We start from the raw sequence: 19,982 nt of genomic DNA, 5'->3' as shown, positions 1-19,982 counted from the left end.
AAACATGCTCATAGCGATATTCGTATAACATAAGGATGTCTGCGCCCCGCTGATTTCCCTGTGTGTTTGCTCGACTGTAGACTTCTGTCACACCAACAAAGCGCGTATCTCCCCTGCTCGTAGGGAACACTCACTCATTACACTACAACCCCTCAGGCCAATGGGTGGCATCTTTTCCTCACGCCTGAGACAGTCTCCTTCAAACCTTTGAGCCCTGGGCTCTTGATCCTAATTTAACCCAAATCCTGGCCTCTTGAGCTTTCGGGTTCAATGAGAGAGCGCTTCATCATTAAAAAAACTCAGTCTACCGGCACAAAAAACAATGCGTTCAAAACATAAGTGAAAGGGCGCAGACATGTTCATATCCCCGTACTAGCATATTGACAGAAACTAGCGTTTGGACTGATAGAAACTTTCTGCCTTTTTCTGCCTCATTATTCAGAGCTCTTTCCTCACACTGGTGAACTGGTGCTGCGGACTATTGTTGCTGAAGCTCACCACCGGTGTACCCGTGCTACGGGCTCAAAGGGTTAAGCTCTCCTCTGTACCGGTGTCTTGCAAGAGGGTCTTTTCTTGAGACCACCCCCCCACCCCCCAAAAAAAAAGTAAACCCTTAAAATAGCCCACATCCTCACAGACACTCTGCTTTCATGAAATGAACAACTTGAAACACAACTATTTCATATCAACACAGTCTTCATTTTAGCATAATATATATCAAAATGTTTCCCACAATGCAATTTGATTCCTAAATTCAAAAGAGTAACAAGTTTGCTTTGTTCGTCACATAGGCTAAGGGAAAATACGTCATATTTCCCAAAAGAAAAAGAAAAGTATCCACACAAATGATATTGATGACAGCTTGAATCATCAAAAGGAATGGCAAAAAACAAATGTCTGGAGTTCCTGAGACTGAGACCCATCAGTGTGTCTGACTTCGCAGCTTTTCAAAATTTCAATCGCAATAAATCTTTTGGACGGAATTGGAAAGGCGATATGGAAGAATGCTGTAGTCAAAATCACAACCTGCATGGGAAGAGAAAAAAAAAATGTACTGATTTACTGAACAGATTGTGCCGTAGTAGATTATAGTAACACACATATAAGGCACTATACAATCAAACCCTGTTACACTGCCTACTTTGGGACGAGTATGAAGTTGGAGGTACAGCGGACCTGGTGGTATAACAGGATAGCACTGACTGCCATCTTGACTAGTGGTAGGCTAGAAGAGCCCAGAGACAAACTGTGGCCAGTCTTGCCTCATCTAGCTGTCTTTCACTATGGATGTGCATAGGGAATAAATAAGCATCAACCAAAAATATACAGCTCCAGCTTAACTTTACGTAAATTCAAATTCAAACAAGCTCGGCTATATATGTGTCAAGGACCCTGTAGACGTACTTTTTGGGGTTTTTTTACCAAATACTCGTCGGTCCTCAGGTAACCTTAGACCTGTCATATGTAAACTTGAGCATGAGTACTCACATTATAAAAGCCTCATGGGCGCCTGCCATCCTTTTGGTCATCGGACTGATATCTGGAGACACCAGATATTTCGCCAGCAGGCAGAGGTGATACACTTTCTCTAGGCGACTTAAAAATTTAATTGCTCTTTAAAAAAAATATTAGCTAAATTGCCTGAATATAATAGCAAAATCAGGAGCAAATCAACCACAAATGCTAGAAATAGACCAAGCTCGCAGAGACATGTGTGGGAAAGAGATTATCAGGCAGCCACTGAGTTGTTGCTTTGTGCCGTGTGTAGTGTGCAGCGTGCACCTCTGGCGGTCCCGCAGGTCAAATTTACATTGGTTTAATAAGGACCATACAATACAAGGCAGACAGTTGGCAGATGGTGGATGGTGGTGTAAAGGTGTAAATAGCATGTTTTTATAGTACAGGTGTTCCTTTGCATACATTGGCAAAACTTGGTTGTAAGCGTGGCTGGCAGTATAATGGGTGACGGTATATCGAGGTTTGCCTGTATTTGGAAATAATACTACAAAGTATTGTATATATAATGTATTCTGTATTTTGAAGGTTGTATTCTCTCTGAGATATTCAGGTTGCATTCTCTCTGAGATTATATTCATTTTAACATTCAAGACCAGACCATCAAGGCCAAAGAAAAATAACAAACAGCATAGCAAATAGATCTGTGAAAACCAAATACAGCGCCAAGGGGTGGATGTCAACAGAGAAGTCCTTACAGGGAATCAGATTTCAACAGCACAAAGTCTGCTTCGACTATCAAGGCACCCCGGAAATAGCGGAAGAAGTAGAGGAAAAATGACGTTTGTAAGGATTAGGAAAGAAAAAGCAGCAGTTCCCTGTTGCAGGTCAGGCACTGTTATGAGCATGACATTGATGAATCAGCCCATTTACAATTACAATTCTATTGTGCATAAGAACTCCAGATGTTAATGTTCCCCCTTTGGGAATGGCCTAAAGACACTTCAGTCTGTGGCACTGCCCCAGGGGGGTGAAAAGTCAGCTTTCTAAAGACTGCACAGATTGTTTTTAACTCTTTAAGCCCGCAGTTTTTCAGACCGTTTCCTGTTGTTTTTTTCTACAGTCACCTAAACCTGGTGCACTATGTCTAATTATAACCCCAAAAGCTTGCCTCCAACTTCTAAATAGCGGAAACAAAGGCTTAATCATTACTAAAAAACTTGGTAGGGGAATAGTTTTTAAAAAAAGCGAAAACTACCACTAAATAAAACGAAACAGTTGTCACTAGTACTGGATGCTCCCAGCATCTGATGGGGTTCAAACAGTTAAGATGTTTTGATTTTTAAAAATCAAAATCTTGAATATGGTACCTCAAATATAGTTCTAAGCATAGCAGAGTGACATACAGTAAAGGGATCACAGGAGCAAGCTGTAAGACATTAGACAAATGCTTAAAGGTGTGATGGGACTTTATATATCAGGCTGCAAAAATATATAGGCCCTACATGAAATAGACCAATGCATTTTCTCTTACCAGATGCAGCAAATTCACCAAGCTACACTAAAGGACTACGCCGTTTCGCCTTCAGGGGTGATTGGGGGTTTGTAGAATGGATCTTTGAGCATCATTTTTTCACTCAACTTTGCCATCACCTCATTTTCTGGACGGACAGAGTTTTTCTGTGAAAAAAGCAAGACACAGAGTAATAGTATAGAACCAAAGACATCACAAATGAGCGTCTCGGGACGTCAGCATATGTGGACAAAATACAGTAGTCTCCATTTAAGATCCCATCTCTTACAATCCTGGTTCATTTAAGATCCTGCTGTATTGAGAAAATGTGAGGCTTCGTGGAGAAATCAGGCTCTCGTCAAAATATGAAATCCAAAAAAAAACCCAGTATATCCGGTAGGCTTTATTTTTCTTCCCTTTTGGCAATTTTGATCTAATTTTTATTTTTTTAGCTCAACACTTTTTATGTTCATTTTAAAACACATTGCTGTGTGGATTTTACTAAAAAACGTTGATTAAGGCAGAAACATGTAAATTTACAGTTTCCAAGGACTCTCAAGCTTCGGAAGTAAAAAACTTTGGCAGCCATTTTTCGCTAATTTTACTTCTGATACCAGGTAACCCCCCCACCCCTTTCAACCCAAAGTATCTTGACTTCTATTGAAGACAGATTGGTAATTTTTTAATTGAAATAAGACAAATGAACAAGCTTAAATATGATACTAATAACTCCATAGTCCAAAAATTGATGAGTGCCTGATTCCACCGAGCCGTGACATAAATAGAATTTTCATTACTTAAAAGTCACTCCTAGGATTCTGCTCTGAACGACCACATTTTGCTAAGATCCCATGTTTTAGATCATAATTTACTGCACAAAAACACAGGTGACACAAGTGAGGGCAGCTGATCAACCAAGCAGCAAAAATTAGCAATTATTACACTGCCCATTGAGTCACAGATCATGCACTCTCATGATCTGAATGTGTTCTCATCTCTGTAGTGAATCTTGATGAGTGAGTACAGTCCGTGCCGGCTTTAAGCAAGCCGGCTTAAAGCACGTTTCGGACTCAAGCACGCTAAGCGGCTCTTACCGAATTTTTGCTACATAAATTACACGCCTTTAAGCACGGTAACTTCGGCTTCAAGCACGCTTCATTAATCATTTACAAGACAGTCAATATTTTCATGATGACCCATCGAAGTTCGAACACAGTCTACACCGCAGCAGTGGAGTGTGTCAAGAGAAACACAAAGAACGCAAGTGATGGACACACACACTCACACGGGCGGAGAAGAAGGCAGATGCACACAGCCGCGCGCATGGACATAGGATCTAGCCTAGGCCTAGGGCAAAGCTACACACGACCCAAAAAAATACAAAGAGAGTCGGGGAGACGAGAAAGGGAGGCTGGCTGCGATTTCACCTTTGACCCTCGCTATCCATTAATCCTGATTGTGTATCACGCGCGAGGTGGGATGAAGGCGGTGGTATGAGTGGCACAGCGGGCAGTGGTACGCACAGGCAGTGTGTAGGCCTAGTGTGCTGTATCGTGACTGGCCGTCTAAATTAAGTTTTCATTTCCCATTCGACCAAAAAACAAAAACAAACAAGCGAACAAAAACTACCATGGTGGGTAAAAATAAGAGTGCACACTTTTGTGGGACCGTTATAGGCCTACTTACAAATAAAGGGAAATAGCACGGGAAATTTTCTACATGAAAATCCCTGGATTTTGTCTACTTCGCACTGAAGCACGCTTCGGCTTTAAGCACGCTTAAGCTTTCTCCCGACAACCGTGCTTAAAGCCGGCATGGACTGTACAATATTTGCCCCATAATCTAGGTATATGAGCTCATTGACACATTTGTTTTCCTCAAACACTGCACTCGCATTTGAGCCCTCTGCCAGAACTTACATTACAAGCTGGGTGGGTAAGACATACAAGGCCACATCAGGCAGGATCACATCGAGCTGTGAATTCATCCGTGTTTTTGTTTTCCTTACTGTCGCAATTGCCTGTGATTTCTATGCCCAAATTTACTATACAGACTGGACTTTTAATTGAAGCAGTCACTATACAACGATGTGTTACGACATGAATAGGGAACTCCGTCAGAGATGGAAAGCTATAAATTTTAGACAGGTTAAGAGGAGGAGCAATGGGATGGACATAGATCTCAAGACTAACAATTGGATGATTGAAAATGGCATGTCAGTTCATTTCAAAGAAAGGGGAGAAAATTGTATTGATTGTAAGCCTGATCAGTCATCCTCTGATGCTTCAGCTAAGATCTCATTTGCCTAAGACTTTGAATTTTCCTTGCTTCCAAGCACTAGGATCTTAAAAGGTGACTACTGTTTTTCCTTTACAAAACATGAAAACTGTGCAAAATGGCAAACCGTAGTGGAACAAGCCAACTCACTTCAGCAAAAAGTTTTTAAAAGCTCAGTATCTGAATTTCAAAAACCCTCAACTTTAAATTCAAATAAAGCCATAAAAAAACAATAGCGAGATGAGCAGAGCTGCAAATCACAAGCACTGATATGTCAGGGTTTGATAGTCAAGAGGTAAGGTGCTAGCCTCTCAAGTCCAAGAACCCTGTTTGATTTCAAGTTCCTGCAGGCGTGTTCAAAGAGTAATTTTGGAATTACTCTCACAGATGTTTACATTTGCTTTCTGGTCAGCCGGAACAGAAAATCTTTTCTGATACTGATGAAAGAATTTGGTAGTTGCAGTAGAAAAAATAATGCTTGTTAACCCTATCCGTACGTCGTGTTTTACTATTGTACCCATACAACGTGGGGAAGGAACTCTGTGCCACCACTTTCCAAAGAGGAAATTTAATTGTTAATCCGATTCGTACGCTTTTCATAGCAGTCTGTCAAAATGATTTTTCGAGAAAAACTGAAAGTTTCAAAGAGATCTTTGTACTACAAGTATTCTAAAATGTGAAGAATACAACCCCGGGGGTACATAATGACCCTAGAGCCTACAGATAGGGTTAAGACCAAATGCAAAGAAACAATTATCAACTAGTCCCTTACAAAAACTGAAAAAGTATAGATCACAATACATACATGATTTGTGAGACCTAAAAATAACACATGGTTTCCTGAAAGGAAAGGATACTACATTCTACTTTTAAAAATTAGGCACTGTGGGCTAACTCTCTACGTCTCAATCTATCTGTAGGTGGTTTGTATGTTTGTGCTGTGTGTATTGTGAAGTGATCAATCTTGTTTTGGAAGTGAGAGAATAAAGCGTCTATAGCTGCATTGGGATGGACATTTTACTAAATAAACTTTATGGTCATATTCATTATATCAGCCATTGAGACTTGTCAGAGGGAGAGAAAGAAGAAGAAAAAGGAGGAGGAGGAGGAGGAGGAGGAGGAAGAGAAGAAGAAAAAGAAGATGAAGATAAAAAAGGAGGAGGAAGAGGACGAGGAAGAGGAGAAGAACTCACGTTGATGACCAGCCTCATGAGTCCAGTGCCCCCGCTGCGGTTGCCGGAGGTCAGAGTGGTCTGGTACTGGATGGCCTTCAGCAGAGAGGACATTCCAGTCTCACTAATGTTGTTACCTGAAAAAAAATCACTGGTAATATAAAATCTACTTCTCAAACTTGCATCTTTTCAGAAGATAACAAATATGTCCATTACAGCAAGAAAATTTGCATAATTTACCTCATGTGCTGAAATTCAGCATCATACATAATTGGTGCTGCTACTATTAGAATTTACTCAAACCTATCTTGTTTTAGTTGTAGTGTAGTAAGGTTTTACGGTGCTCGCAACTGCATAAGGTCATATAAGCACCAAGGGATGGATGTCAACAGAGAAGTCCAAACGGGGAATCAAGCTTACTCTGCTCACCTCTCTAGCCTCAACAGCACAAAGTCTGCTTTGACTATCAAGGCACCCCGGAAATAGCAGTTCACGAGAGAGTGACAAACATACAAAAGAAGTAGAGGAAAAATGACTATAGTAAGGATGAGGAAAGAAAAAGCAGCAGGTCCCCCTATGTTGTACCGGCACAGTACGAGCATGACATTGATAAATCAGTCCATTTACAATTCTACTGTGTCTAAGAACATGTTAATATCCCCCCTTTGGGAATGGCCTAAAGACAACTTCAGTCAGTAGCACTGCCCTGGTCCTGGTGGGGGGGGGGGGAGACCTATCTTGTGACACATCTCAATCTGCTGACAATGCTGAGATTACTTTTATCGAAAATATCTCTTTTGACTTTTGACAGTATGGTGGTGCTATTTCAGGGCAATGAGATATTCTTTTATTTCCTGGTCCTAGCACACTTTTACCTGAATGAATCTTGCTTCCTATTCTATATTAGTATGCTTCAATTCAATTCAATCGGTTATGGATTTTCTTCCATTTATTTTCATGTAAATTTCAACAGAAAGCACCGCTTAGGTTACATCAACACTAAATATACTGGTGAAAGTTGGACGGCTTGCAACAGGGCCAAATATACAGAAAAAGCAAGAAAAGACAATCATTCGCTAAACTATTGGTTACAAATTAGGAAAAAAAAGGTTTCCTCATGAAATGTGATAGTAGACCATATTATCAAATTCCCACACATTCTGCACTGATAAATCGACAGCTCAGTATTCAGTGTAAGAACCTGTTATACATCATGTTTCAAAATGGCGTTTGGCAGAGTCTTACACTTAACACTTAAGATGAGCTAATATAATAGTAATAGGGTGACAATGCTCTTATGCTTTTACTTGTTGCCTTGAGGGAGGGAGTTAAGGAGGATAGGAGAAGGGATGGGGGGGGGGAGGGGATACCAAGTCATGAGGCCAGTCAGTTCCATAATTCAATGATCCATCAGTGAAAATCCATAGTGTGAATCATTCTAAGGTGGGCTCATAACAATTTCTATGCTTACTGCTATCTGTGTAGAAGGGTAAAGGACTTCAACAGGACACTATTCACACTTTTCTGTAACTCGCTGCCTAATGTAATGAAATGCAACAGCTGTTTTGAGTGACATGCTCAAAATGAACAGGATGGGAGAAAAAAAAATGGATAATTTAGATGTGTGAGCTAATGCGAATTGAAGCATTGACTACATTGTGGGAATGACCAAGTGGTCACTTATGTATACTTATGGGTTGCATGCCAAAATGATTTCCTATATGAGCAATTATGACTCAAATGTTCCAAGAAAAAAGTATTTAAAATATCAGCTACAAGTGTGGCACTGTATCCTCAATTCAAAATAGTAATTTTGCATCTAATTCTTTCCCCGGTATTTACTTAGAAAGAAACTACATATATATATTCTTTCCGAAAGACAAATTCTTTATTTCCTGCGATGAATTTCACAAGCACTAAAGTACCTTGACTTTTTTAATTACAAGAGGAAAAACATTTATGCTAAAACATTCTTTGTTCTACATGTACACGATATCTGAATTTAGCCTTACGTGCAAGATTTAGATTGATGAGAGTTCGATTTCCTGCAATCCACAATTGCCCGTCCATGTAATCAGCGACTTCTAACAGCGGGTTGATGAGGTCTTGGGAATCCATATTCTGAGGCAAATAAGAATATAAACAGACAATATAAACTTCTAAAATAACAGGATAGTTCGCACTGATCGGGATAATTTACTACTTGTAATTTTTTCTTTAGTCACAAATGTTACGGAATAGCTCTTCCACAGCTCACATATTATAAGAGTGCATGAACAAACAGTATGACTAAAGAGGAAGAAAGGAAGTGTATCCCTGTAGAACAGTTATTTCTTATTCATTATCAAAGTCCTTGTGTTGAATGTTAGCCTACTAATGCCAGTTAGCATAATCTTGAGATCTTTTTTTACTCGTGATTCCATATGTACAGTGAACTATGAAAGAAAAAAAAAATTTCAGTGAGAAGTTATTTACGATCATAGCTGTTCAATTGGCATGCCCACAGATGCCTTGCTTTGTATCTGTGAAGGTCAAACAGACTATCCTCGGCAAGTGTGGGAGAGTGTGTGTGTGTGGGGTGGGGTGGGGGGTGGGGGGGGGGTTGCAGCAATGCTTATCTGAAGTGAAAAAAATTAAGAATTCTCTAAAAATTATTCCTGCAATTTCATCACAAAATAATGCCCCAAAATTGGCTCTAGGTTTCTCTTCTTTTGTCATCTTTCCAGGCTAGAACTGTAGTTATGTTTAGTTTGCAGGCAGGATCATCCATATCCTCAGCATAGATTATGGCAATCGTAGCTTTGAAAACGACACAGAAGGAATAAACCCCACCAGAACAGCAATCAGCCACCTACAGTCAGTTCAGCATTTAACCGATAGCAGTACTTGGGACAAAACAACAGGGGAATCTTTATAATAATTGGTTAGTTCTGGAAGTTTTCTAAATTCCTAATCCTACTTTGCTTTTTGGATTCTCCAGTTGAGTGTTTGTTCCATAAATTGTGAACTTCTCTTTAGGCCTATGGTTTTAGGTTTTTATATAATAGAGCTATTTATTCTGAGCTTAGTGCTTCACATTTAAATTGCTATTCTCTTCTTCAATCATTGCAAAAAAATAGGGGGGAGAGTTTCACATAATTAATCCTATATTATGAGTACATTTTCTTCCTTCATATTCAGCTTTCAGTTAAGCTTTATATTTTCAGCAGTTTATGAATTTCATTAAAAATACAAAATCAACCAATGAACAAATAGACAAAAGCTTTCCAGTAACTGAAAATAGAAGAGCTATCAAAGTAAATATTATATATTAAATTCTAAAATTACATAAAACACTACTCCTAAAGATAAGGATAATAATAAAAAGATAAATAATACGACCATAATAATAATAAAAAGAATAACAACACAGAAAATAATCTTCATAATCATAACAACAATAGCCATCACAAGAGTGCGAATAAATACACTGATAACCACAATAGAACTGATGCCAGTGACATGGTATGCTCTGAAGCAATGAATGCACACGAAAAACAATATGTGTGCATGCAAAATTATTTCCTATGTTATGCTTGAGTGCGATAAATGGTTGTACAGTACTAATTTTACTATTATTATATGGCACAAACAAATAAACATGAGGCCATGGGAATAAGCAGAGCAGACATCACAGATCTTATAAAGAACTGGACAGATCGAGTCCTCCATGGCAGCAGCAAATGTGTCAGACATGAGCTGACCATGCAAGTACAATGAACTGTGAACTACGGCAAAAATATCTAGAACACAATCAATACTCAAGACAGTGAGCGTCAACTGAAAATGTGACATAGGCAATTAAATAATTAAACTTTCCAGCAGTCTTATAATTTGACACAAAAGAAAAACAACTGTTTTTCTGTATCCCTAGTAAAAAGGAAATATTTCTATGCAATGCCATTGATTATCAAAGAAAGTGTTTTTGAAAATTAATAGGTTGAACTATCTGAATTGTTCTTCAACAAAAGCTTTGAAAGTGATCAGACTTAAAATTTCATGAACTCAATAAAGGAAGAGATATAATGGTATGTCTTCTCTCTATCGCCCTGATATACTCAAAACAATTTGTGAAAAAGGCAAATCTTTTAGCAAGACCAGTAAAAAATCCACAAAAACAAAACAAAAGATGCAAGAAAGGCACAAATAGGCTGAAAAAAAACCCAGCTCATCAAATTTTTCATAAGCACAAAAATTTGAAATATCCTCCAAACTGTGACAGAATCAAGAAACAGATTTCTTCATTACCACAATTTCAAGTTCCGGAGAGCTGACCTGACAACAAACAGTTCTTCATTATAAGTTGGAGATTCAAGTCAATAGAAGGTAGGCTTATTTTTTTTTAAGTTCTGTGGTCTCCGCCTAAGAACACCCAAAGTTGTAACCAAATCTGCTTAACAGCCCACTTTTATCATGAGACAGAATTTTTTCCCCAAAAAGGACAGACCTAAGAACCAATTCTAAAAATAAAAATCTGCCAAATAACGCTGTGTCAGCTGAAGGAAGTTAAGGCAGTTTGTGTAGTTTCATGCGTCTTATTTTTCTATAATAACGTTGAGAAAACAAAGAGGCCTTGTGAATCTCAGGAAATGCAGGCTGTACTGTGGCAAAATTCACTAAAATATGGTGGGAGATGTTTATGTATGGAGGTTGGGGGCAAGGCAGAATAAAAAAGGAGAATTTCATGTCTTCCCTTTACATTTTTATTTCACGCATAGCACTGCCCACTTACAAGAACATCAGTCCCTTGATAGATGTAGTGAGATAAAGGAAAAGCAATATTTCAATTATATAGCCCACAAATTTTTATTGAGGTGAAGGAAATGGGTGTTGAGCTGGATGTGGTGGTGGTGGTGGGGGTGTAAATTTCAAACAAAAAATAACAAAGCTCAGGATACATCCCCATTGTTCCTATCACTCCTTTCAGGATTTCCATAATACAAATGCTTGCTCCCAACATGCTGATGATTATGAAAGATGTGCTACTTCAATGATGTGAAACGTATTTCAATAAATTTGATGAAATTTTATTATGGCCTTTTAGAATTGGATAGCCATAATGACAAAAGTAACATTTCATTACTAAACAAAACCATGGGAGATAAGATTTACAGAACAAAAAACTAGTCAGCATTTGTTGTCATGACTGTCTTTTCCAGTTTCATTTTCTTTTCCTGGAGATTATTTCTTTTTCTCTTTTTTTGTGCGCCTGTTTATGTGTGCACTATTCAGGTGCTCTGTTGAGTCATTGTCTTTCTTCCTCAAATAAACAAGTACACAAACACAAATGTACATGCACATTGCACATGTATTTACACATGCACATACACATGCCCACGCACATACTCACACACACACACACACACACACACACACACACACACACACATACAAAAACAAACACACATACATAATATAACTATATGGATACAATGACAAGAGTGTTTGTTGATCACTATACACTGTCTGTCTCTCATACACTCATTTAAACATGCGCAAAGACAAAAAAAAGCCTACGTACAACATGACAAAATTGCTTTATGATTTTTTAAAAATTGAAGTAAAAAATTCAAATGCAACATTATGCTTGGGTTGAAAGCCCTTTCTTTAAAGCATATAAAGTAAAAGAAAGTAACAATAAAATAAAGCAAGCCTAATGATCAAATTAACTACTATTGCTGACCTAAGTCTGCCAGAAGTAATGTATGTAGTCTATGAATTTTGCAAAACAAATGGGAAAAATAAGTACAAGTACCAAACTATATTTTATATAAAACCTCTGCCCATCAACTAACAAAGAGTCAATAGCTATTTTTCGGGAAGCCAAACTAAAGTTAAAAAGTCATATTTCTTTCACACTTCTATTACTTGGAATAACTCTGTTGAAGTACTCTTAACTTATTTTTTAGACATTCTTTTGACAGAATCACTTCTTGAACACTTATACTGTAAAGGCACAACCGGAAAAGTAAGCAATAGTCACACAACACACCAAAACAGAAGGGAATGCCAACTGAGCAAAGCAAGTATTCCTTAAAAATGCATGTTTTTATCAAAGTAGAAGATAGCAAACCTTTGTCAAATAAGAAAGAAAAAAAGTCTGATCTTGAGATCTTAACATGAATGCTACAGTTGTGCACAAGAAGGCTGCTTCATTCAAAACTTAGTATAAATACAAATGACTACCAAAATTCACAATGAAATGCAAAATGCTCAATAATCTGCCGAGCACTTCCATAAAATACAAAATGTAGTTAGTGCTCACCGGAGACTCCGCAAGCTGGAAGTAGTTTTTAAGAAGAAAATATGTCCCAGAATTAGCCTACTACATCCACTCAAATTCAAAAGAAAAGAAACAAAGAAGACAGGAAAGTAGGTGCCAGATATAAAAATTGTTTTTTGTAATGGGGTTAGCAAACTCAAAAGACATTGAGACAATATAGCTCTGTCCTCCTTTGAACACCGCTTATTATATTATGTTAAAACATTCTGTAGTAGAAGATTCCATACACCCAACGTTCATAAACTGTTGTGCAGATAACTCTGTGTCTCCACAGAAAGATCCAACTCATATTCTCTTTCAGCCTCTCTGGGAAATTCCAGAGGAGAAGTTGAGAAAATATAAAATTGTAAATCGTGTATGAATTTATCCTCCCTGATTCGTCTGATGATATTTTGAGTAGCCTGAAAATTAACTGTAGAATGCAAAATCCCCACAACCTCAATCAATTTTGAAAATCATGAATACCGGTATTATATTCTGACTACTCTTCAACTTTGAGAGCAAGTACCAGACATAATATTACAAAGATTTACCCCCCCAAAAAAGGTAAAAGAAGGGCACAAATCTCCTAATTCATTATTTCATTAACCAAAAATATATAACTTGTGCAAGAAAATACGGTAGAAAATCAAGGTTAAAGAGAAGTTTAAATTTCACAGTGCGAGAAAAACTATAGACAGAGTCAAACAGAGAAAGGGGAAGTTATATTTGATACCACCTTTACCTCCTAGCACATCATTTTAACGCATCAAAAAGAGATTTGACTCACAATTCCTATTCAGACTCGCAACATTATATTTCTTTTTAATTTATTACATCAAATAAATAGAATGGGTAGTGCTTTCCCAATTGACATACATACACAGAGCAGCCTATTATAAATTCTTTTCATGTAAATGGCAAGGAAGTGATAATGATACTGAATTTGAAATGAAACAGGCATCTTTCTCTGAACTTTGTATTGATTGAGGAAATGTAACTTTGTTCCTTGTCAATTTTTCCCAACGGAGACCTGCGAGAATTAACATGACACAGTACACAGTGCTGTCAATGCACTGTGACAAGAATCGCCTATTACTTTCTTCTTTGAGAAAACACAGTACCAAGTAATGAGGACAAAATATGAACTATACTTTCTCCATAAAGTACATTTGCTTCTAATTTCAAGGCAGAACAAAGCTCAATATTAGGTGTCTGAACCATATCAAATTGAATACTGAACACTTCCTTTATTGGGCAGTTTTTCCTAAGCTCCTCATGAATGAACAATAAACTCTTCCGACGTTGAAAATGGTAGTTCCCTCACACAGCACACTCAGTGTAAACTATGGAAAAAAATATGTGGAGGGGCGACAGAAAAGAGATCCCATTACCTCAGCTTCTTGGTTTGACGATTTGCCTTTGTCTTTCTTTTTGTCTTTAGTCTTGCCCATTGTCTTGGTTGCTTCTGCAGCCACCGAGGCTATAGAACGGAAGTCCAGAAAAAGTATATGAGTAACATTTCAGTTCTTCAAATGGTGCAACAAAGGTAAAATGAAATCAAAACAACGACAAACGAAGAAAACACAAAATACCTTGGTTTTGTTGGAGTTAACACTCAAACTACAGCAAATGATAGTAAAATTACTGGATACTACGACAATTATAGTATATAATAATAATACAAAAACTAGTCATTATCAGTAGGTTTAGCTTCCAATAATTTGGGTCTCCTGAACTTATACACAAAGCATTGTGAGTTTTTCTAACTGAGAAAACACTTTCAACATGGAATGAAATCAAAATCAGCCATTGAAAGATGCAAAGAGAATATATTTAATCAATATGTTATCAAATAATCAAGAATTTTTAAAGTATTGCTTCAAAACCAGTCTTAATATTCATCAAGACAGTACAAACAATATTGGCCATTTTTATAAGCAACATTTACAAATATGAAGAACAAAATTTATGAACATGTTACCAATACATGTAACTCCAAAGATAATTATATCCCCCTACAGATTTACAGATAGCAGAAAGACAAAAAAGTATAAAAATGTTTCTAATTTGGGGGAATTGGAAAATACAATTTTCTCACTGAATACAAAAGACCAGCACATCTTTTAAAAGGATTTATCTACTTTCTTTAAACTCATTAATATATTTCAAAAGAAATTGTTTTGCTTTACACCTACATGTGTTTTTTTCTGTTCCACATCTTGTAAATATGTATTTCTTTTACAATCTTTTCTATCATAGCAATGAAATCATAAAACTAAAACGAGGAGACGAACACTCTGTAGTGTCTCTCCCCCTATTCCCCCATCCTTTTTTACCCACGCCCCTTTCCCAACCATCTTAACCTCTCAGATGAGGAAAATGAAGTATTATCTGAGAATGACAGAAAAAAAATACAGCAATAATTTTTGGGCCATCAAGAGAGACTGAAACAATTTTCACACTTAATTTTGGACAAGAAACACAAGACAAAGTGTTAATATCTATGCTTGATTTGGCTTTTTTTTCTGCAGAGTATTTATTTGCAAGGGAGTGGGCGGAGGGAGGTGTATATATATATATGTATAAACACATTAGTTCAAAATTCAAAGACAAAAAGAATTACACAGCATGCAGAGTTATTATTTTTTTTTAAAAACACTACACACTACTTAGAGCATTAGCCTGGTTTCAACGCCACTTCAAAACATATTAATTTAGGATAGCAAAATAATCAGAAGACTTCAAAACAAGCAACGTCACTTGAAAAAAAAACAAATTTGCAGTAGAGAGAAGGCTTCAGTTTTGGTTTTTTTTATTTCAAAGAAGAGAGAAATAAAAAGGAGAAGCCTACACCAGGATGCAAGTTTCAAAGAAGGCTGTACAAAAAACTGAGATCAGAGAAAGAAAGGGGGGAGGGGGGAGGGAATGGGCAGAACATCCCATACTCAGAGAGTCAGCTTACTAAATAAATACATAAATACATTCACAACTTACTTTAAAAGGACATTGGACACATCAAATCACAATGACAACAGTGAAGACAATGAGGATAACAGTAGTGGTGATAAGGATGATGACGATGATGATGACGATGACGATGACGATGATGATGATTATGACAAAAGCGATGGCAACTACAGCTTGGAAACACCGACATCCTGAAACAAACTGACGATGGAAATAACAGAAACAGCACCAGCAATTTTTTTAAAAGTATCAAAGTACTGAAAGCAAGCTGACAGAATTAGGATATATGTGATGAATTTAAGTCCATTCAATGACTATCTGTGTGTCTGTGTCTGTGAAAGTGTGTGTGTGTGTGTGTGTGTGTGTGTGTGTGTGTGTGTGTGTGTGTGTGAGAGAGAGAGAGAGAGAGAGAGAGAGAGAGAGAGAGAGAGAGGGAGAGGGAGAGGGAGAGAAAGAAAGAAAGAGAGTGTCTGGGTGTGTGTTAACGAGTGCGCATGCATAATATGTATTTACCCTGCCCCATAACATTTTCTGTTGGGATCATCAATTGGTCATCTTATCTTATCAGAACTTTGTAACAATTGACTCTCTTTTATCCTAAGCCTTATATCTTCATGGGTGCTTCATGTCTCACAATATCACAAAAATAAATCATACGTCTGATTCCTTCATAAAAAAATAAAGGGAGGGGGTTATAAACTTAAAACACTGTAAAAGATTTCAAAGATGGCAATAGTTTGCTACTGGAGATACAACCTCCCACCTCCCCCCTCCACCCCCAAAAAAATCCCCCAAAAAACATTCCCAAAATTTTCGGCAGTGACATAAGAGTACTAATATTATTATATTTCATATTTGATGCCTTTGTTTGAAGGGAGAAGCATGTCATAACTTGTATTCAAAGGACAGGGACAAAGATTGTTCTCAAAGAACCTCTGTTCAAAAAACGCTACAGAACAATAATCAGCTTCAGCAGTGACAGCTAATATATTGTGAGCGGACTGTTGAAGACATTCTTATTTTTTTAAAGATATAATAATAACAATAATTATTAATTAAATTTGACAAAAGTCTGTCCATCAATGTCTGGCAATGACCATACTACAGAAAAGAGTTTTAAGGACGTATTTTTCTTTAATCTGACAGATCCGCATGAGAAATAGATCATCATAGAAGAAAGGGTGTAGGCCTAAGTATTGAGAAGAAAAAAAAAGTCACACCTACGCTGGACTTGTAACGGTTACGATTGAACCCTACCAGGAGATGAGTTGCGCCCTGGTATAGGTACTGTTACGATGGATTATACTTATATATATATATTACAGAAAGAAGAGCACACCTTACTGGAACAAGAAAGTTTTCTAAAATGACAATCAGATTGTTTTGAACCCTTTGACAACTCAGGGATGGGTTCATTTTGATCTGTATATATTGGGATCAACTGAACCATTTAATAACGGGCAACATAAAATAAACATAAGAGAATGCTATTACATAAGAAGCAGACGTCTAGTCAGTAGCCAAGAAATGGACACTGTGGCCTTTGAAAATAACATTTATATAATATATCATCAATGTCCTAATTTAACACACATGCAACTTAGCAGTTTTGAAATATCACTGCCTTACATCTATCTATGATTTGGTTCTTTCAATACCATGACAATGAAGGCCTCATCACACAATGACAATGCGAGTTCTATACTTTCAACATCACCATTAACCTTGAAACATACCAATTCATGGTGCCACGATGCTAATCCGCGATATGGTAAAAAAAAGGGCCAATGGAGTGAGATAAACTGCCTTTCAAAAACGACTGAAATTGTGACCAACGCAGCCATGGCATCCAAGGACAAGGAGAAATTACAGTGAATGAGAAGGCCTCATGACAGACTACAATCCTCTGCTGTCCTTTGCTCTCATACACTGCCAAATGTTTGCCAATGTTGAAGCAATTTCTAGCCGTGTATCTTTGATAGTTAACAGGGCGATGAACAAGAAGATCATGCATAATGGCAAAAAAATGTTGAAAGGAGGAAAGTGAAAGCTTCTTCTCAGATATACGAGATTTCGCCATGGGAAGATGCTTTTGTCCTGGGGACAATTTGAAATTAAAAGGCATTACAATTTTCAGTGCATGCTCCTAGAAAAGGTACCGAACCTTGGTTTTTTTTTAGATCATGGAACTGAATTACTCAGCAATGAGAAGAGAGTGTTTTGCCTCATAAAAGCCTGCAACATTGCTCGTCTCAGTGCCAAGGCCGAATGAGACAGAAAATTAGAATAAACCTTGTAATGAAGGAAGTCAGCTAAAAGTTTTCAGAAAACAGAATGGAAACAAAATTATAATCTACCACCATAACATTCACACAGTACAGATGGGAACAAAAAAAGTATGGAGAATAACTTGGTTGCGACACCCCATCTAAATCTAGTAAGTCCAGAAATCAATCCGACGTCAACATGCACTTCATAATTTGTACAGAAGGCATGCCAAAGCCACATAGCCATGCTATTGCCTCTACCAGTTTCAAGGCTCTCAAATAAAGATAACAATTTGAATTTCCAACTTAACATAATATGTACACATCAGGTAGATAGCATGGGGTAGTTAAAATTTACTAGACTGATAGTACATAATGTATGAACGAACACATACTATGACACCCATGCAACAAGGACTGCTAACGCACAAGATTTTGCTATAAGCTATCATAAACTTTCCTGCATTTACAGAGGTAAAAAAAACAAAATTTAAGCACAACTGGGTCATCACATAACTACCCATAAACCAGTACTGTAGGCATGCAAGTCAATGCTACACACAGGAACTATTCAGGCTTATGACAATATGTGGGGCTCATGAAGAAACATTATGCAAATCACAACGCGGTTGAGTATGAGCAGTTGTATTTTCCTTTTACCAGATGTGACGAGTTTTATAGCAGCTTTGAAAGCCACAGAACCTTGGTAGCCAGATAGGGAATATCATAAAGTGTTAGATATTCAGACAAAGGAAACAAGGTAATACATCATGCTGCAAATGGGCAAGAAAAGTTGCAAGAAACAGAAGTCATAGAAGACAACAGAAACAAAGTCATCTTTAGAGACTAAATACAGATTTTCTGGTGCACGTCTTCTAAAAGGTGCTCAACTATTGTATCTCACACTGTATGCACAAAGAAGAGCCTTGATAGTTCAGCACCTGAATGCTGATATATATATATATATATAAAATGTGCTTTATGGGTTAGAGACAAAAGTACAGTGCAAGATGCAATGAACGAAAGAATCACAAAAGTCTTGTTCCGGGTGTAATTTTAAAAATCTTACTCCTTAAGAAAATGATATCCTTTTTTTTGTATTGAAAGTCTTCGAACAACACTCCAGTGAACCAGTTGACCTGACATGGTCTCAAAGACATCAACAAAACAGACACAGGCTAAATTTGCTCCAACACAATCACCTTCCCATGACAGACAATGCCCAAGGCAATATAAATTCAGTTGTGTTTTGCCTTACTCAAATCTTTGTATTTTTGTATTTACATTATCAAGATCAGTGGTAAAAACCCTAAGGACTACTGCGGAGAATTGAAACAAAACAGAATTCACCTTTCATAAAGAAAATGAAAAGAATTGATTAATTTCAAAATGTATCAGCTCCCATGGTGAATAATTCCTTCCAGGATCAGACTAGATAAACTCTTCCATCACATACAGTCATTTTGAGCTATGATAGCCTAAAGGAAGCAAGTATTGAGGCCTGGAATCGACACACAGCTGTCTTTGGGAAGACTATAAAAGAAGATGTCCTTTTTAAAAATGCAGTTTTGACAACAAAATGCCCATGAATAGTTATCACAATATCTTTGTTGTATTTGTCAACAACTAAGAGTATTGCTGATATATCTCCTAAAGCGTGAACTTCTTGTGACACTGACATCATTTATGACAAGCCATTTACAGAGGGAAAAAAACTTGCTACATGCACATCTAAAAATAACATCTATATTTTCAGTAATTCATTACGAAAGTTTCCAGAAAGCAGATATTACATTATAATATGCCAAACATGCAGAGGAAACTAGATATGACAGGCAGTAGATAATATGTGTACATGATACACACCCTCTGCCAGTAGAAAAGTTTGGCACATATGTAAAGATCACACACACATGCTACCTCTCTGCCTGAAGAATCCTCATTCTATAGTCATGCAATGGGAGACTTGGTTAAAACTGCCTCTGCCTACAATATTGTATATTATAGCTTCCACTTACAGTAATAAA

The 19,982-nt window shown here is 37.3% G+C and overlaps 1 protein-coding gene across 10 annotated transcripts in view; it reads right to left on the bottom strand.

Moving 5' to 3' along the window:
- Positions 1 to 678: 678 nt before the first annotated feature.
- Positions 679 to 19,982, bottom strand: part of LOC101850833 (leucine-rich repeat-containing protein 71) — a 50,003-nt gene continuing 30,699 nt past the window's right edge. For 7 of the 10 annotated variants that reach the window (XM_013086897.2, XM_005106187.3, XM_005106190.3 and 4 more), the window contains 7 exons: positions 14,113 to 14,201; positions 12,722 to 12,736; positions 10,705 to 10,731; positions 8,430 to 8,538; positions 6,439 to 6,554; positions 2,990 to 3,135; positions 679 to 1,026 (listed from right to left, as the gene is read on the bottom strand). In XM_013086897.2, coding sequence (XP_012942351.1) covers positions 3,025 to 3,135; positions 6,439 to 6,554; positions 8,430 to 8,538; positions 10,705 to 10,731; positions 12,722 to 12,736; positions 14,113 to 14,201 — 467 coding nt within the window. In that variant the 3' untranslated portion in view covers positions 679 to 1,026; positions 2,990 to 3,024. Of the gene's footprint in view, positions 1,027 to 2,989; positions 3,136 to 6,438; positions 6,555 to 8,429; positions 8,539 to 10,704; positions 10,732 to 12,721; positions 12,737 to 14,112; positions 14,202 to 18,615; positions 18,658 to 19,982 lie in introns of all 10 variants that reach the window. The other 3 variants (XM_035971835.1, XM_035971836.1, XM_005106194.3) reach the window with 3 other exon arrangements.

This window comes from Aplysia californica, unplaced genomic scaffold (genome assembly GCF_000002075.1).
Source record: "Aplysia californica isolate F4 #8 unplaced genomic scaffold, AplCal3.0 scaffold00518, whole genome shotgun sequence".
NCBI lineage: Eukaryota > Metazoa > Mollusca > Gastropoda > Aplysiida > Aplysiidae > Aplysia > Aplysia californica.
Note: the sequence above shows the minus strand (reverse complement) of the source record. Positions and strands in the feature narration are given on the sequence as shown.